The sequence below is a fragment of the Myotis lucifugus genome, unplaced genomic scaffold (genome assembly GCF_000147115.1).
Source record: "Myotis lucifugus unplaced genomic scaffold, Myoluc2.0 scaffold_248, whole genome shotgun sequence".
In the NCBI taxonomy this organism is placed as follows: Eukaryota; Metazoa; Chordata; class Mammalia; order Chiroptera; family Vespertilionidae; genus Myotis; species Myotis lucifugus.
Window position 1 is genome coordinate 346,548 of NW_005871296.1, and position 13,758 is coordinate 360,305.

Below are 13,758 nucleotides of genomic sequence, written 5' to 3' on the forward strand. Positions count from 1 at the left end.
ATTTTTTTTTAATCTAAAACACGATCTAGTGTTTTATGTATTTACAAAAAATAACTATCTTATGGAATAAAAACAGGAAGTTAGATGAAAGCTAATGTCTATTGATTGCTCCCTGTGTTTGAGGCAATACCTGGGGCACTTTACATCTGTTATTTTATTTAGTCCTAACCATCTATTTCACAGAATCATTGTATAGATGAATAAATCGAGGCTGTGACAAAAATATTTGAAAATGGTGGCACTTGATTTAAAAATAATACTTTCTTTGTCTATGTTTAACACCCATGTTCCCCTTTCCACCTTTTATTGACTGATTACTGCATTCTAGAAACTATAGTATGCATTTTGCGTAACTGTTTTTTTGAAGTCAGATCTCAGTAAGGTGTACAACCATTAAACCATTTTACTTTTTCTCTCCAATCACATAGCACATGTTAGCATGAGTCCCCTTCAATATTAGCGTGGGCACATCACTCTGTTTTCCAGGTACATTCAGGGAGTTTAAAGTCCGCTTCAGACCAATTGAAATCTTTAATCTCATGCCCCATCTCACTCTTACATCCCCATGTGCCTGGGCCAGGCTTGGCCTGAGGAACGTGCAAAGCAGTGCCGAGCGGATATGATGTGGCTATTCACTCCGACACTCCAGGCCACTCCTCTCTAGGTCCCGTTCTCTTCCGATGTGTGGTGTCAGGTGAGAATGGACCGGAAAACCTCACTGGTTGTTGCAATAGTCCTTTCTTGGCTATGATGTCCTCAGTGAGGTGCATGGACGGGCCCTACTTTACTTCAGAGGCCCCTGCCCTGGACCTGAGGCCTGCACGTCTCACTCAGTCTTGCTAGTGGGATTCCTGCCCCAGCCATGGTCTCTAGGTTGAAAAACAGTGGATGGAACATCAGGCTTGCCTCTCTTTGTGGCATCTCCCTAATCCATAGAAAGCTCTTTTTTTTTTTTTGCCTTGCTGAATGGTGGGACTACAGGCTATTCCCAGTTTGGCTCTCTTTCTTTTCCACTCTCTCCGGAAACATCTTTCTCTACTCAGTGAGGCACAAAGGGATGGTCTAGAATTCCTCAGTAGATGTCCGCTGAGGAGTGAGACATCCAAGCCCCAAGCTCTCTCAGCAGCTGGGCTTCCACAGGGAGCACCCCCCTGCTCTCCTTTCCTCATGGGGGGAGGGGAAAACGATAACAAAGCTCTCTTCCTAGGCCAATGGCTCTTCTGAGGATTTCCTTTTCGTTTTTGCATATCTCTTCGCTTCTGTCAGATGGTGGTGGGTGACAGTGGCAGTGGCTCTTTAGTCATTTCTAAGGTTCTGGAGACGTCTGGTCTCCTTGGCTTCTCTTTTGGAATGTGGGAGCTTTGGTGCCTTAGCTCTAAGTCAGAGCCACCGGAGAAGTTCCAGTCAACATCTGGTTACAGCATTCTGTCATTCCATCCGCACAACAACCCTAGGAAGCATCCCCATTTTATGAGGGAGGAAAGTTAGACTAACAGAGATGAGCTTACTTGCCCCCAATCTCACAGATAGAAAATGGTAGAAAACGTGAAGGGGCACAAGATGTACACAGTTTCAGTTATAACATAAGTCACAGGGCTGCCATGTGCAGCACAGGGAATCTAGTCAATAATATCGCAACAACCTTGGATGATGATAGATGGTTGCTGGACGTAGCATGGTGACCACTTTGTTACGTATATTAATGTTGAATAGCCCTGTTGTATACCTGAAACTAATATAATATTACATATTGATTTTGTTAATCCAAAAAGAAAATGGTGAGACCATGATTGAAATTCTGTCAGCCTCCAATTTGTTTGCTTATTATCCAAGCACCATGCTGTCTTCCTGACCGTCTGTGATAGAGGTTAAGATCTATTTGCTTTCAACACAGTTGGTGCCAATGCACCAAATTAGTGGTGTTAATTCTTTCTCTAGGCAAGTTCTGTATAGAAACAGATTACCAGCAGCTATGAAATACTCACATAAGGAAACGTTAGTTACATAAAGCTCATCTACCTTCTGGTTTTCCTCATTTATTTTTTTCCCCAAACATAGCTTCCTTATTAATGATTATCTCCAGTTCCAGGTCCACTCTGCTAATGCTGATGTTAATGGTGGGTAATGTCATAAATTATGTCTTAAAGGTTCAGTTATTTTAAAATGTGATTATGCTGAGAGCATAGACCACGTGCATTTGTGCGTATGTATATGAGTGCCTTCACAGATGCTCTGACATTTTTCTCCATATGCTGATTTTGTTTTCTTCTTAGTTATAGGGATGCAGAAAAGAATTTCCACAATATCTCCAACAGATGCTCCTATGCAGACCATTCCAACAAAGAGGAAATCGAGGACATCTCGGGAATTCTTCAGTGCACTGCTAATATACTCGGTATATTAACTATATGTTTATATGGTTAAGAGAGAATGAATGAGGAGAACAGGAAAAGTAAAGGTGTGAATGTTTTATTTTCTACTAATGTAAGTTCAGTAGATTGAAGCTATGGCAGATTGAGACCTTGTCTTCAAGTGATTTAATTTCAATACTCCTGAAGATGTGTAAGTGGAAATTATATGTGGCATTTACCTGGAGATTGAAAAACATTGTAATAAAAATACATTCCAGGGAAACTTTTCTAAGTATGCTTACCCTCGACTAAAATTGAGGATCTTTCTGTCCTCTCAAAGCCCATATGCTATTATTTCTGTTATGATTACTCCACTATTTCTGGGAGGCTCTGGTTGTGGCTGGAAGAATAGGTCATGGGTACTCACAGTGGACTCAGAGGCAGTGGGCAGGTCATCTCCTGAGGTCTGTGTGCCTTGTGTGGTAGTGTGTGTGTCCATCTTAAAGATACTAGTATTTATGACAGAGGTGCTATTTTTGGGTGCTCCCCAAATGACTCAGGGGTGCTGTTGTAAACTGCACTTCATCATGCACTCAGCATCAAGGTACCATAACGAACCATACTATCTCACTATAATCTGTGCTATTCTTGGTGTGTGAGACCTATGTTGTGTTATATGCAAAGTAGATACCACAGCAGGAATACATCTTGCCCTAATGTCTTACAGAGGTTTTTAGTGAAAAATAACCTCTTTCAAATTTTTTTGAACCCTCCTTTTTCCTTATGACTGAGACAGGAATCCATGCAGTGGTGGCAGGGACAAGAACTCATAGTGACTGACTCCAGGGAGAGCTCAGAATGACATTTCCCTCAGAGTCAGGCGAGAGAGACTGGGGCAAAGTTGTTTGCCCGATTTTCTCTCCCTTTAGAGTAAGTGCTTTCCCTGGAGACATCCGAGTCCCTTTCACAAACAGATCCCAGGTGACTTCAACCCAGATTTTTCTAAACATATCTGACTCCTAAAGGTAGACATGGCTTTTACACTCAAGCTGGGACTCCAGAATCCATGACTACATTTTCATCCTAGGTAACTTTGTAAACACAAAATATTGTACTGAGAACATGGAGATTTTGTGAGGGGAGGCAGATAGATGTGTATGTAGTTTGTTTATAATAGCTGCAAGACAGTGTAAAGGAAGGCCAAATATATACTTACCTCAATCTTAGTACAACTGTGGGAATGTTGTGCCCCAAGTAAATCCTATTATTGGAGCAGATGAAGGATGAGAATAAAGGAGGAGGGAGATGGGCTGTTCACAGTTTTCTGATTTTGTATTTTCAAGGACTCTCCCATCATTAACATCTTTTTCTCTGGACACATTGTGATTTTCAAGGGGTGGGTGAGATGATGCCCCACTAAGAAGGATGTATCAGAATCTTGGCTGAGGGATGTTTAGTATTTTTTTAAATATATTTTTATTGATTTCAGAGAGGAAGAGAGAGGGAGAGAGAGATAGAAACATCAATGATGAGAGAGAACCATGGATCAGCTGCCTCCTGCACGCCCCCCATAGGGGATTGAGCCCACAACCCAGGCATGTGCCCTTGACCGGAATCAAACCTGGGACCCTTCTGTCTGCAGGCCAATGCTCTATCCACTGAGCCGAACCGGCCAGGGCATAGTATTTTGGAAAGTTGCTCTTATTCATTTATAAACATTTCCTTGTACTTCACATCTCCTTTTCTTTTGCTCCCTACCTTGAGAATCAGTGGTTTAGAGAGAGTATGAGGTGTTCAAGATAATAAACATATAAGGAGTTCTAGTGGCATCTGAACCATGACTTGCAAGCAAGTGTGCCCAAGTCCACAAAGAAACCTAGGTCAGACAATTTGGCATGGTAACCACCAGGTGACACTGTGGCCCAGAGCAGCTTAATTGCCCTTCAACAGTAGCCATGAGATACAGGGTAAGTAGTGAGTGGCAAGAACAACAGGTTGTGTGCTACCTGATGATATTAGGGAGTGAGTAGATTTAAGCTAGGTACTTATAATTTAGAAGATGACTGTATATCAGGTTTTGGATTTCTGTAAATAATACATTTGTTCTAGAAAAGAAACACTTCCCCCTCTACGTAATCATGGGTTGTTCCTAAACTGTAAAAAGTGCGATCTTGTAAAATTTAAATTTCTGACGAGTAAAACTAAATGCCTGCCACCTGTTGACCAGATGCTGGCCTGGATCTAACAGGTAATTATGGGCCTACAAGATAGCTGTTCTCTTTTGAATAATGTCCTTTCATAACTCTTGAAATATTGACTCTCTGAGGACAAAGGTAACAGCTTTACTGATCATATTCACTGGAAGCTTTGTGCTTTCCCCCCATTTTTAAAAAATCGATTTGAGAGAGAGAAACAAAATATAAATATATCATTTTGTTGTTCCACTTTGTTTATGCAATCATCGGTTGCTTCTTATATGTGTCCAGGGATTGAAGCCATAACTTAGCATATTGGGACGATGCTCTAAACAGCGGAGGCACCCAGCCAGGGCTCAATGAGACTTTTGTTTTTAACAAGTCATTGAACTATGATTAATTTTGGTTTGCTTAGATTTTATCTTTTAAAAAATTACATTTAAATTCTCTTGTGTAATCATTTATGAGCATGCAAGAGTTGATTAACTCACTGGACAGAAAACCACTACACAAGAGAGGAAGTTTTTTTTGTTTTGTTTGAGTGTGGGGAGTTTGGCACGGAGAAATAGTTTCAACCAGTTTAGGAGAAATTTTGATGTTTGGAAGTCTCCTTTGTGGATGCCAGCGGGCAGTTTTCCAACCCTATGATTTATATTCATTACCTTTGGGGAAAGTGGTTGGAACATTGGTGGGATTGGGAAATACAAATTTTTCTCACCTTCTTAACCTAGAAATGGTAGAGACTAGAAATGTGTTTGCTCACTCATCTCTATGTTATTTATATTTCACCTATTAAGGAAAAAGCTTTAAAGTCATAGGTCAGAAAATATGATCAGAGTAGCAAATTTTACTCTTTTCAGAGGGACCATCTCTATTGATTTACTATACTCCTGTAGATAGTTTGATTATTTATTGGCTCTTCAGGTTGGAGTTTGAATCTAGTGGTTGGCATGGAATAAGGAAGAGGCGCCTGAAGAGAGGGAGCGAGCTTGCTACCGAAGGCCAGTGGTGCCTCTGTCCTGTGTTTGCTCAGCCCCAGCTTCCCCAGGACTCCCCGAAAAAGCGCATGCACATTACAGAGCGGTTCATGCCTGCTGCTAATGGGAAAGGACTTTTTCCAATCAGCGAGATTTTCACCATTTATTTCTCTTTTGTTGGCTTAGAAACCGGTTGTTGCTATTTCTGTCTCATCATTTACAAATTAGGGATATTAAGTACAGACTGCTCCCTGTCATCTATTCGCCTCATTTTGGGGATCTGGCAGTCGCTGGGATAATGCAGTGTAGCAGCCTAACGAAGCTTTAAACTCTGGGGAAAGGCTGTACAAAAAAAGATGGTTGTGAGCTATGCCCTCCCTGATAAAGGCTTTTAGTGTTAAATTTATTGCTTTATTTGGTGGACGTCTTTTGCATACCAAAATGATCTCCTAATTTTGGTTGTCTGAAAAATGTAAACCTTTCCCAGCCATAACCTACAAAGCTCATTTTTTAGCTCCAGTTAAGTAGTAAAAATGTATTTATGAGCTTGTGAGTTGCAGCATTGAGCATTTTCTTGGGAAGATGTAATGGTTGAGTGGTACAATGAAGGCTCTATGATAAAACATGAAGGGGTCTATACCACGTGGTGCCACCTGGTACTGTGGTGTGGATTTAGGTAATATTGTGGGGAAGAGCTAAGGGAGAAGGATGATAAAATGCATAGCTCCCTTTGCCATCATGCAATTTAAAATAATCAGGGGTGATGACTATTTCCGTTATAATGTTATTAAAGGGGTGGTGGGTGTTTTGGTATAGCATCAAGAGCTATGAGTTGGAGGAGATGGTATAGGAAAGGGCATTCCACACTAGGATAGAAATGAGATCTCTAGGTAATTTATTTGCTGATGAAATGTAGCGAACTAAGGTTTGATATTTTAATAGGAATGAGTTACTTACTAAGTATTAACAAAGCATAGCCTTATACTGCCCTTGTTAAGTGTGTTTTCTCTCAAAAGAATCAGGAAGGACATGGATTGTGAAGGAGTATTCATTCAAGTTGTCTGTTTCGCAGGTCTTCTGTTAGAGTGGGGCTTTGTTGTCTCCAAAGACTTAGCATGTGTAAAGTCAGAATCCCAGTAATGTTGTCATGGGATTATTTGTTGGGAAGGTGAGGAGGAAGGAGGAGGTGACCATTGGGGCTTCTACCTCATAGTATTTTCCTGGCCTCAAGGACTCTGAAATACTATGAAATCAGAGCTCTCCACAAAATGCCACAGATTCTAGAATCATGAGCTGGTCTGGAGCTTTACATTGTTTGTTTTTTTATAAGCAATAGCTTGTTGCTTACGTGTTAACTTGTATGTACTTTTTGGTTTTATTGTGATTCTGAATGTGCATCTAGAGCCTTTTAATTGGCCATAAAACTGAAGAATTAGCCAGCCTTACTTAGGGTTAAGATTACCTTGGGGTTTTCGTAGAATAACTCTTAATCATATAATTTTTTAGTGAGCTAGAAAATGTTTAACATATTTAGCACCTTGAAAGACTACTTGGTGTAATAACCATTTACTGGCTTTATTGAGGAATTAAGATGGGTAGCAATAAGTAAATTCTGCCAGTACAGTTTTTGTTACTATAAGTTGGTAAGTGATCATTTTTTCTCTTTCATTAAAAGTAGACAAGGTCAATAGTTTAATGAGATGAATTGGAGTTAAGGTGGTTGGGAGGCCCCTGGTTTATTAACTGATTTAATAATGGTATTACAATATAGTGGTTTGGAGCAAAAAGGAGCCAGACTACTGTGCTGAAAGCAAAGCTCCACTGCTTATTAATTGTGTGAACTGGAATGAGTTATGTAATCTTTCACACTTCATATTCCTAATCTGTAAAATGGGGGTAATATAATTCCACACTTCCTAAAGTTGTTTGGAAAATTAAATAATTTATATAAAGTATTTATATGTCACGAAGCCTGACACATAACAATATTTCATAAGTGTTTGCTCTTATTATTGAATATTCACAGAAGAGTGTTTACATAATACCTGGGAGGTCAATATTGCTCAGTTTTTTAGGCGAGGAGACTGATGCTGAGAGCCATGAACTTGTCAGTGAGGACAAGCCACAAAAAGCAGTAATTAAGCCCACATCAGTCTGATACCAAACCCCGCTTTCTTTAAAACATTTTTTTTTTTATTGAGCACTACCCGATTTGGATAGAGCTCAGTGGATAGAGCGTCAGCCTTGGGACTGAAGGGTTAGAGTCCAGTCAAGGGCACATATTTCAGTCTCAGGCTAGATCCCGCCGGATCGGGGTGCATGCAGGAGCAGGCAGCCAATTCATGTGTCTCTCTCACATCAATGTTTCTCTCTCTGTGTCTCTCCCCCTTATTTATGCATTCATTGATTCTTAAATATGCCCTGACTGGGAATCAAACCCACAACGTTGGCATGTAGGGATGACACTTTAACCAACTGAACTACCTGGCCAGGGTAAACCCCACATTATTTTCACTACTTCATGCTACCTTCAGAGTTGTTGGAATGTGACTGACTTTACATGACCACGCTAAAGCTAATTATACAAGTCTATTTCTCTCAGTTATGATAATTGTCATGATATTGCATTTTACTTAGCTCATTACTATTTCAAATATACCTCGGAAACTTTTTATATGTGACCAGTAGTACCAAAAATGTTTAAGACTGTATCTCATTGGTATTGAGAGTACAATTTCATTGTAATTTGGATCATTTTCAGTTTAGAGACAGGGGGCTTGTAGGAGGCACCCAATGGATGTTGCATTCACACATCAATGTTTCTCTCTCTCTCTCTTCCTCTTCCTTTCTTTAAAAAAACGAATAAACAAAAAAAAGGAAAAGAAAAAGAAAAGAAATGATCAAAGTGTATTCCAAAATGGCTCTACCATTCTCTTCTTCCTCTCCAGAAACTGGTGTCATCAGATTTTGGATTTTAGTCATTCTAATAGATGTGTGTTTTCCCTTTTAATAAACAAAAATAGTACCTGCTATCACCTTAAAATTTCAACATATGCAAGCTATCAGAATGTTGTTTTTCTGTTTTCCATTCTGGGTGAATTTTCAAGATTTTATGACTGAATTTATACACTGCTTAAAAATTTATGGTCAGATTTTTAGCATAAATGATTCGTGGTACTGATAAGTAGAATCTTTCTCTTTGATTTGGTAAAAAAAAAAAGTAAGTTCCCAGAATGGAGTTAGTCAGCATTATACAGTGGGAAATAAAATCTCTTAGGAATTTGGGTATCACTTCGAAGTGATATGACTTGTAATCCTATTTGTTGACGATGTTTAAAGTATAAGACACCACGAGCAGTCTTTGCTAATATTATTCTCTCCTAGTCCTCAGCTTGCCATGGTTTAATTCCTTTCAACACTATCAGTGGCCAGTGAACCAACTCACTTAACTAAAACTCTCATAACAGGTTTCTCAAGGCCCTTAAAAATCTATTATTGCTCTTTTATCAGGAGATCATATCACTTCTTTTTAGTATCAGCAAAATTCTGGGGAAAATTATGTCTGACTTAGAAGAGAAGAAATGGAAGCACAGACAGGTCAAGCTGCCTGTGCTGGGTCACACCATTAGCTGGTGGAAGGCAGGAAGACTGAATCTGATGGAAGGGTCTGCTGCATGACTCACTGAACCCTTGACCGAATCTATTACTAAAGAACAGTCATTATTTTGTTTTGTTTTTTCTCTGAGTTAGAAAGAAGTTTATTCTTTCCTTACTATGTGAAATGATTGTGGGTCCATGTAATTTCACATGTCAAACTCATAGCTCATTTCTGTTGCCATCTCATAGAATAAATTCATAGTGATTTGGCACATTTGCTTTTTAACTTAAATACTTTTTTTTTTGTTTTGTTTTTGAATCTTTTAGCTCAAGTGAACATACCACCTTCCTTTTCCCCCTCACTTTTACCTTTATATTTGATGACTGTTATCATTAAATTACTCATTTCTTGCCTGTGGGTTTAATTTTTTTTGCTGCATAACTCTAATTTTGACTCAACTATACATTTTAATAATGTGCTATTTATATGTCCTGCACATTAATGAAAATTTTAAGTAAGGTTACAGTTAAGTTCAAACATTCTAGGTTTTATGCTAGATGAGTTGTCATTCTTATTAGCCTTGAGTTTAGATCTCCAATTCAGATCTCCAGTCAATTTAAAGTTTTTTTGACAGCATTTCTATCACAGTCTATTTAATTAATTTGGTGAGTAGAAATTTATGTTTTCCAATAAAGATGCTTTTAAAATTAAGGCTTTTATATATGGTACATTCCCTTTATTATTTCATTGGCAGTCTATTTTTTAAAAGTAAATATATTGATCTCTCTTGATTTGTTTTTCATGAACCCCATATGAAATATTCCCATATGTTTTCTATGCAGAGAGCTATGGACGGTTATGTATTATGTATGATTTTTCTAGGTGTTTCAGAATTCTTCTTTCCTATTTTTATTACCAGTAATAGTAGGTAGTTAGGTGTTCAAATGTTATATGATTGAGGCCAAACTTCCGATTTCTGGCCTAACAACAGATAATGCCCATTTTCCCCCCTGTATTTCTACCTTGTCTAGTCTTAACTTTAAGATGAGAGATAGTAATTTTCTTGCCAGAAGAAAGAAGATGTAGATTTCAAAATACTCATCAGAATTTTATTGTATCTGTGTGGGCAGCTTGCACATTGCTATCCACCACTGTTATGGTGCAGACTCAGTTGGGGTAGGTGGATGGGACATAGAGAATGGTTGGGCCTAGAAGGATCAGACTTCCTTTCCATAGAGAAGGGGAGTCAGAAGACCCAGCTGTGAGTCCCCACAGAAGAGAGAAATCATGCACGGTATGAGGGACAATGTCATTTGAAGTTAGGGGAGTGTTGGTTACAGATATGAAAAGAAACCAATAGGACATACATAGTAGTCGTTTGAGGAAAAAACAGATGTGATTTTCATAAGCAAGGACGCTCAAGTAATTTCTGACTCATACATACTGGCCAGGATTGAATCTTGTCCAGAGCTAGACGATGAAAAGGAGAGGAAAAGCCAACTCTGAAAACATCAATTTTTATTTTAACATTGGTGAATTTATGCTTTTGCTCTTCTAGAGAGATTTGTTTTGCATTATTGATTTGAATCTTAATCCCAGAAGAAATGATCTCTACTCCAGACCATAGAACAGTGGATTCCACTAGTGATTGTATAGTAAGATTGTTTAGAGACATTAAAAAACAAACAAAAAACCCCCACAAAAAAACCCAACAACAAACAAAAAACTGAGGCCTGTAGACACTATATCCAGATATATGTCTAGGTTAAGTAGTAGGACTTTTTGTTTTTAAGAATAAGTTTTCCAGATAATTGTGATATGACTTGTACAGCCATGACCTGCCACCTAAACTCCTGCTAAAGAAGTTCTAGTTTAATTCCTAGGGAATTCGGTACCAAGTTACATTTATTGGAATTTAAGGTTCTAGAGCCTGAATTATTGTCTTATTTCTGAGGAGGGTTGCTGCCTGTACATTAGTCAGTTCTTTTTTACTTATTCCACTTCCGTTCAGGACTTTTCGTTTTGCCTCTGAATTCCAAACAGGAAGTGGGGCCCTGCTTCCATTCAATGTCCTTTATCTTCCTGACTCAAGCTAACACCTCCTGCTAGATACCCTGTGCTCTAGTCATGCTTTTTTTTCTTTTTGGCCTTTCTTTATATCTTTACCAAATCTTGATGTTGAGGACTCATGATTTAGACTGCCACCTTCTAAACCATACATTTATGATATAATTTTTTCTTTCTTTCTGATTTTCTCCTGTCTCTGCATAAGTGGGCATATCTAGTTCTGGGATGATCCCTCCCTTTTTCCATCCTATGTCATTAACTTTCACCGACGTGTGGCAGATTGTTCAAGGAATGTTAGGAATAGTGAGTCACATGTAGTTTTAGTCCAATGCAGACTTTTTTTCTCTCCACTGTTAGGCCCAGAAACCCTATTAATCACCAGAGGACAAATTTAGCCTGGGGGTGGGGAGGATAAAGTGAGCCATAGGGCAAATTTGCAGCTGCTGCGGGGAAGGGAAGTTTATACTTGCCTGTGAGCTTTCATAAAGCGGAGTCGTCGTAGGGTCTTTACAGAGGAAGTGAAGAGGGATTTCAGTCGACAACAGGCAGAGCAGTGATAAATGATCCGAATTCTGATGAGTTACTCCATTGAGTAGTTAGTGCCCAGGAACATTTTGACTGAAAGTACCCCAGATCGCCATCATTTTTCCATTTTTCATTCTGTTTCTCCAGATTTCATGTATTTCCTACAATATTCTGACATCTCTTTCACCTCTTCATTCACTTCTAGCACTTTGGACTGTTTTTCATTTACCTCTTTTTTTTTTTTTTTTGGTTTGTGTTCATAACTTTTACTTTTCATTATTTTGATTCTCAATCCTACATGTGAATAAAAAGGAACAATGCAGATCTGCCAAGCATTTAGAGGTTCACTTCTCTTAATTTGTCATCATTCTTTGCATTTGTGCTGTATTTGAGCTGAATTTTTTAGATGGCAGATTTAGTAATCAAGGGATTCTAACATGTTGCAGATCTTGAAAGCTTCTTTAGTTTAAAGTTCTAAATGATCATTGGGGCTTTAGCTGGGCTAAATTTTATTGTTGTATTACTATAGGGGAAGGTTTGTTAATCCAGAGATGTGTGTAGAGAATGTTTGCCTTATCAAAGAAACACTTTTCAAGTATTTTATTCCATAAATATAAATATTTCTTAAGTATCTACTTTTTTAGGTTCTGTTCTAGGGATCAGCAGAGAGAAAAGCAGACAGAAAGTGGGAAGGCAGACAAAAAATCCACACAGATAACAAAAATGATAACGTCAGAGTGATATGTACTATGAAGAAATGGAATGGAATGGAATACAAAAGAGTGGGAAGGGCTTAAATAATTATGTTAATGATAATTATTCTTAATTCATTTAAGCAATTCTAATAGTATTTCTGCATGACTATTGTGTTTACATTGTTTCAACGGTATTTCTGGATTCAAAACTTTAGGGGTGAACTCTTTTTTACATGGTGTTCACCCGATATGGAGGAGGTTGATGAAAGTTCTGGTTTTCCCACTGATGTCTGAGTAGCAGTTGCCTCAAGAAGGAGGCAGTGATGCTGGGGTTGGACAAAGTCCTATTGTGTTAGTCCCTCTGTGTACCAGGCCTGTGCTGGCGCCAGAAATTTGACAGTGGGTACGGCAGACGTGGTCTCTGCTCTTCTGTCACTGTCAGCCTTGAAGCTCATGGGCAGGTCACAGGGCATGGAGAAGAGAACTTCTTTACCTTGCGGACAGAAGGGAAGGCTGGCTTGTGTATGGCCACTGAAGACAGCCATCCTAAGAGGAGTGGGAGCACCACCTCTCATAAACCGAGAAATTGGGGATTCAGAACTCTTTTATGCAGTGAGAGGGAAAAGAGCCTATCATAAAAAAATACCTGCAAATTAAATGCATACTTAAGCTTTTTCTCATTCTCAGTCTCTTTTTCTCTGTCTCCATATACACATACTACATATACATCTACATACATAAGTACATATATCACACACACACACACACATACACACACACACACACGGTAGGCAAAAGTAGGTTTACAGTTGTGAGTACATGAAACAGAGCTTATTCTTGTATTTTATGATCAAAACCTGCATGCCTTTTTCCATACGAACAACTGTAAACCTACTTTTGCTTATCCCTGTACACATATACATCTATCTATCTATCTATCTATCTATCTATCTATCTATCTATCTATCATCTATCATCTATCTATATCTATATATCTATATATCTAAAGAATACAGTGCTCTATTATTTATAAAAAAACAACTTTCACATATATTATTTTGTAGTTTTTAAAACTCTGTAGTTAACTGTTATTATCTCAATGTACAGATGAAAAAATTAAGGCCCAAAGTGTGAGTTACTCAAGATCACTTAGCTAATAAATGATCAAGGTTGGATTTGATTTTAGCTTTTCCAACTACAGAAAAGGAGCACAGTGCTTTTTACCATGTCAGATTTTTCTGTTTCTGAAAATAAATGGTAATTGTAGCACATCTTCCATCCCTGTTTCTTAAAAAAAGTGTTTGTGTGTGTGTGTGTGTGTGTGTGTGTGTGGGGGGGGGGGGTACCTGG

General features: G+C 38.6%; 1 protein-coding gene across 1 annotated transcript in view; it reads left to right on the forward strand.

The window, feature by feature from the left end:
• Positions 1 to 13,758, forward strand: part of GUCY1A2 (guanylate cyclase 1 soluble subunit alpha 2) — a 279,157-nt gene that overhangs the window by 44,959 nt on the left and 220,440 nt on the right. The window contains exon 4 of the mRNA XM_006098838.3: positions 2,274 to 2,395. Within this exon, the coding sequence (XP_006098900.1) occupies positions 2,274 to 2,395 (122 nt within the window). The remainder of the gene's footprint in view (positions 1 to 2,273; positions 2,396 to 13,758) is intronic.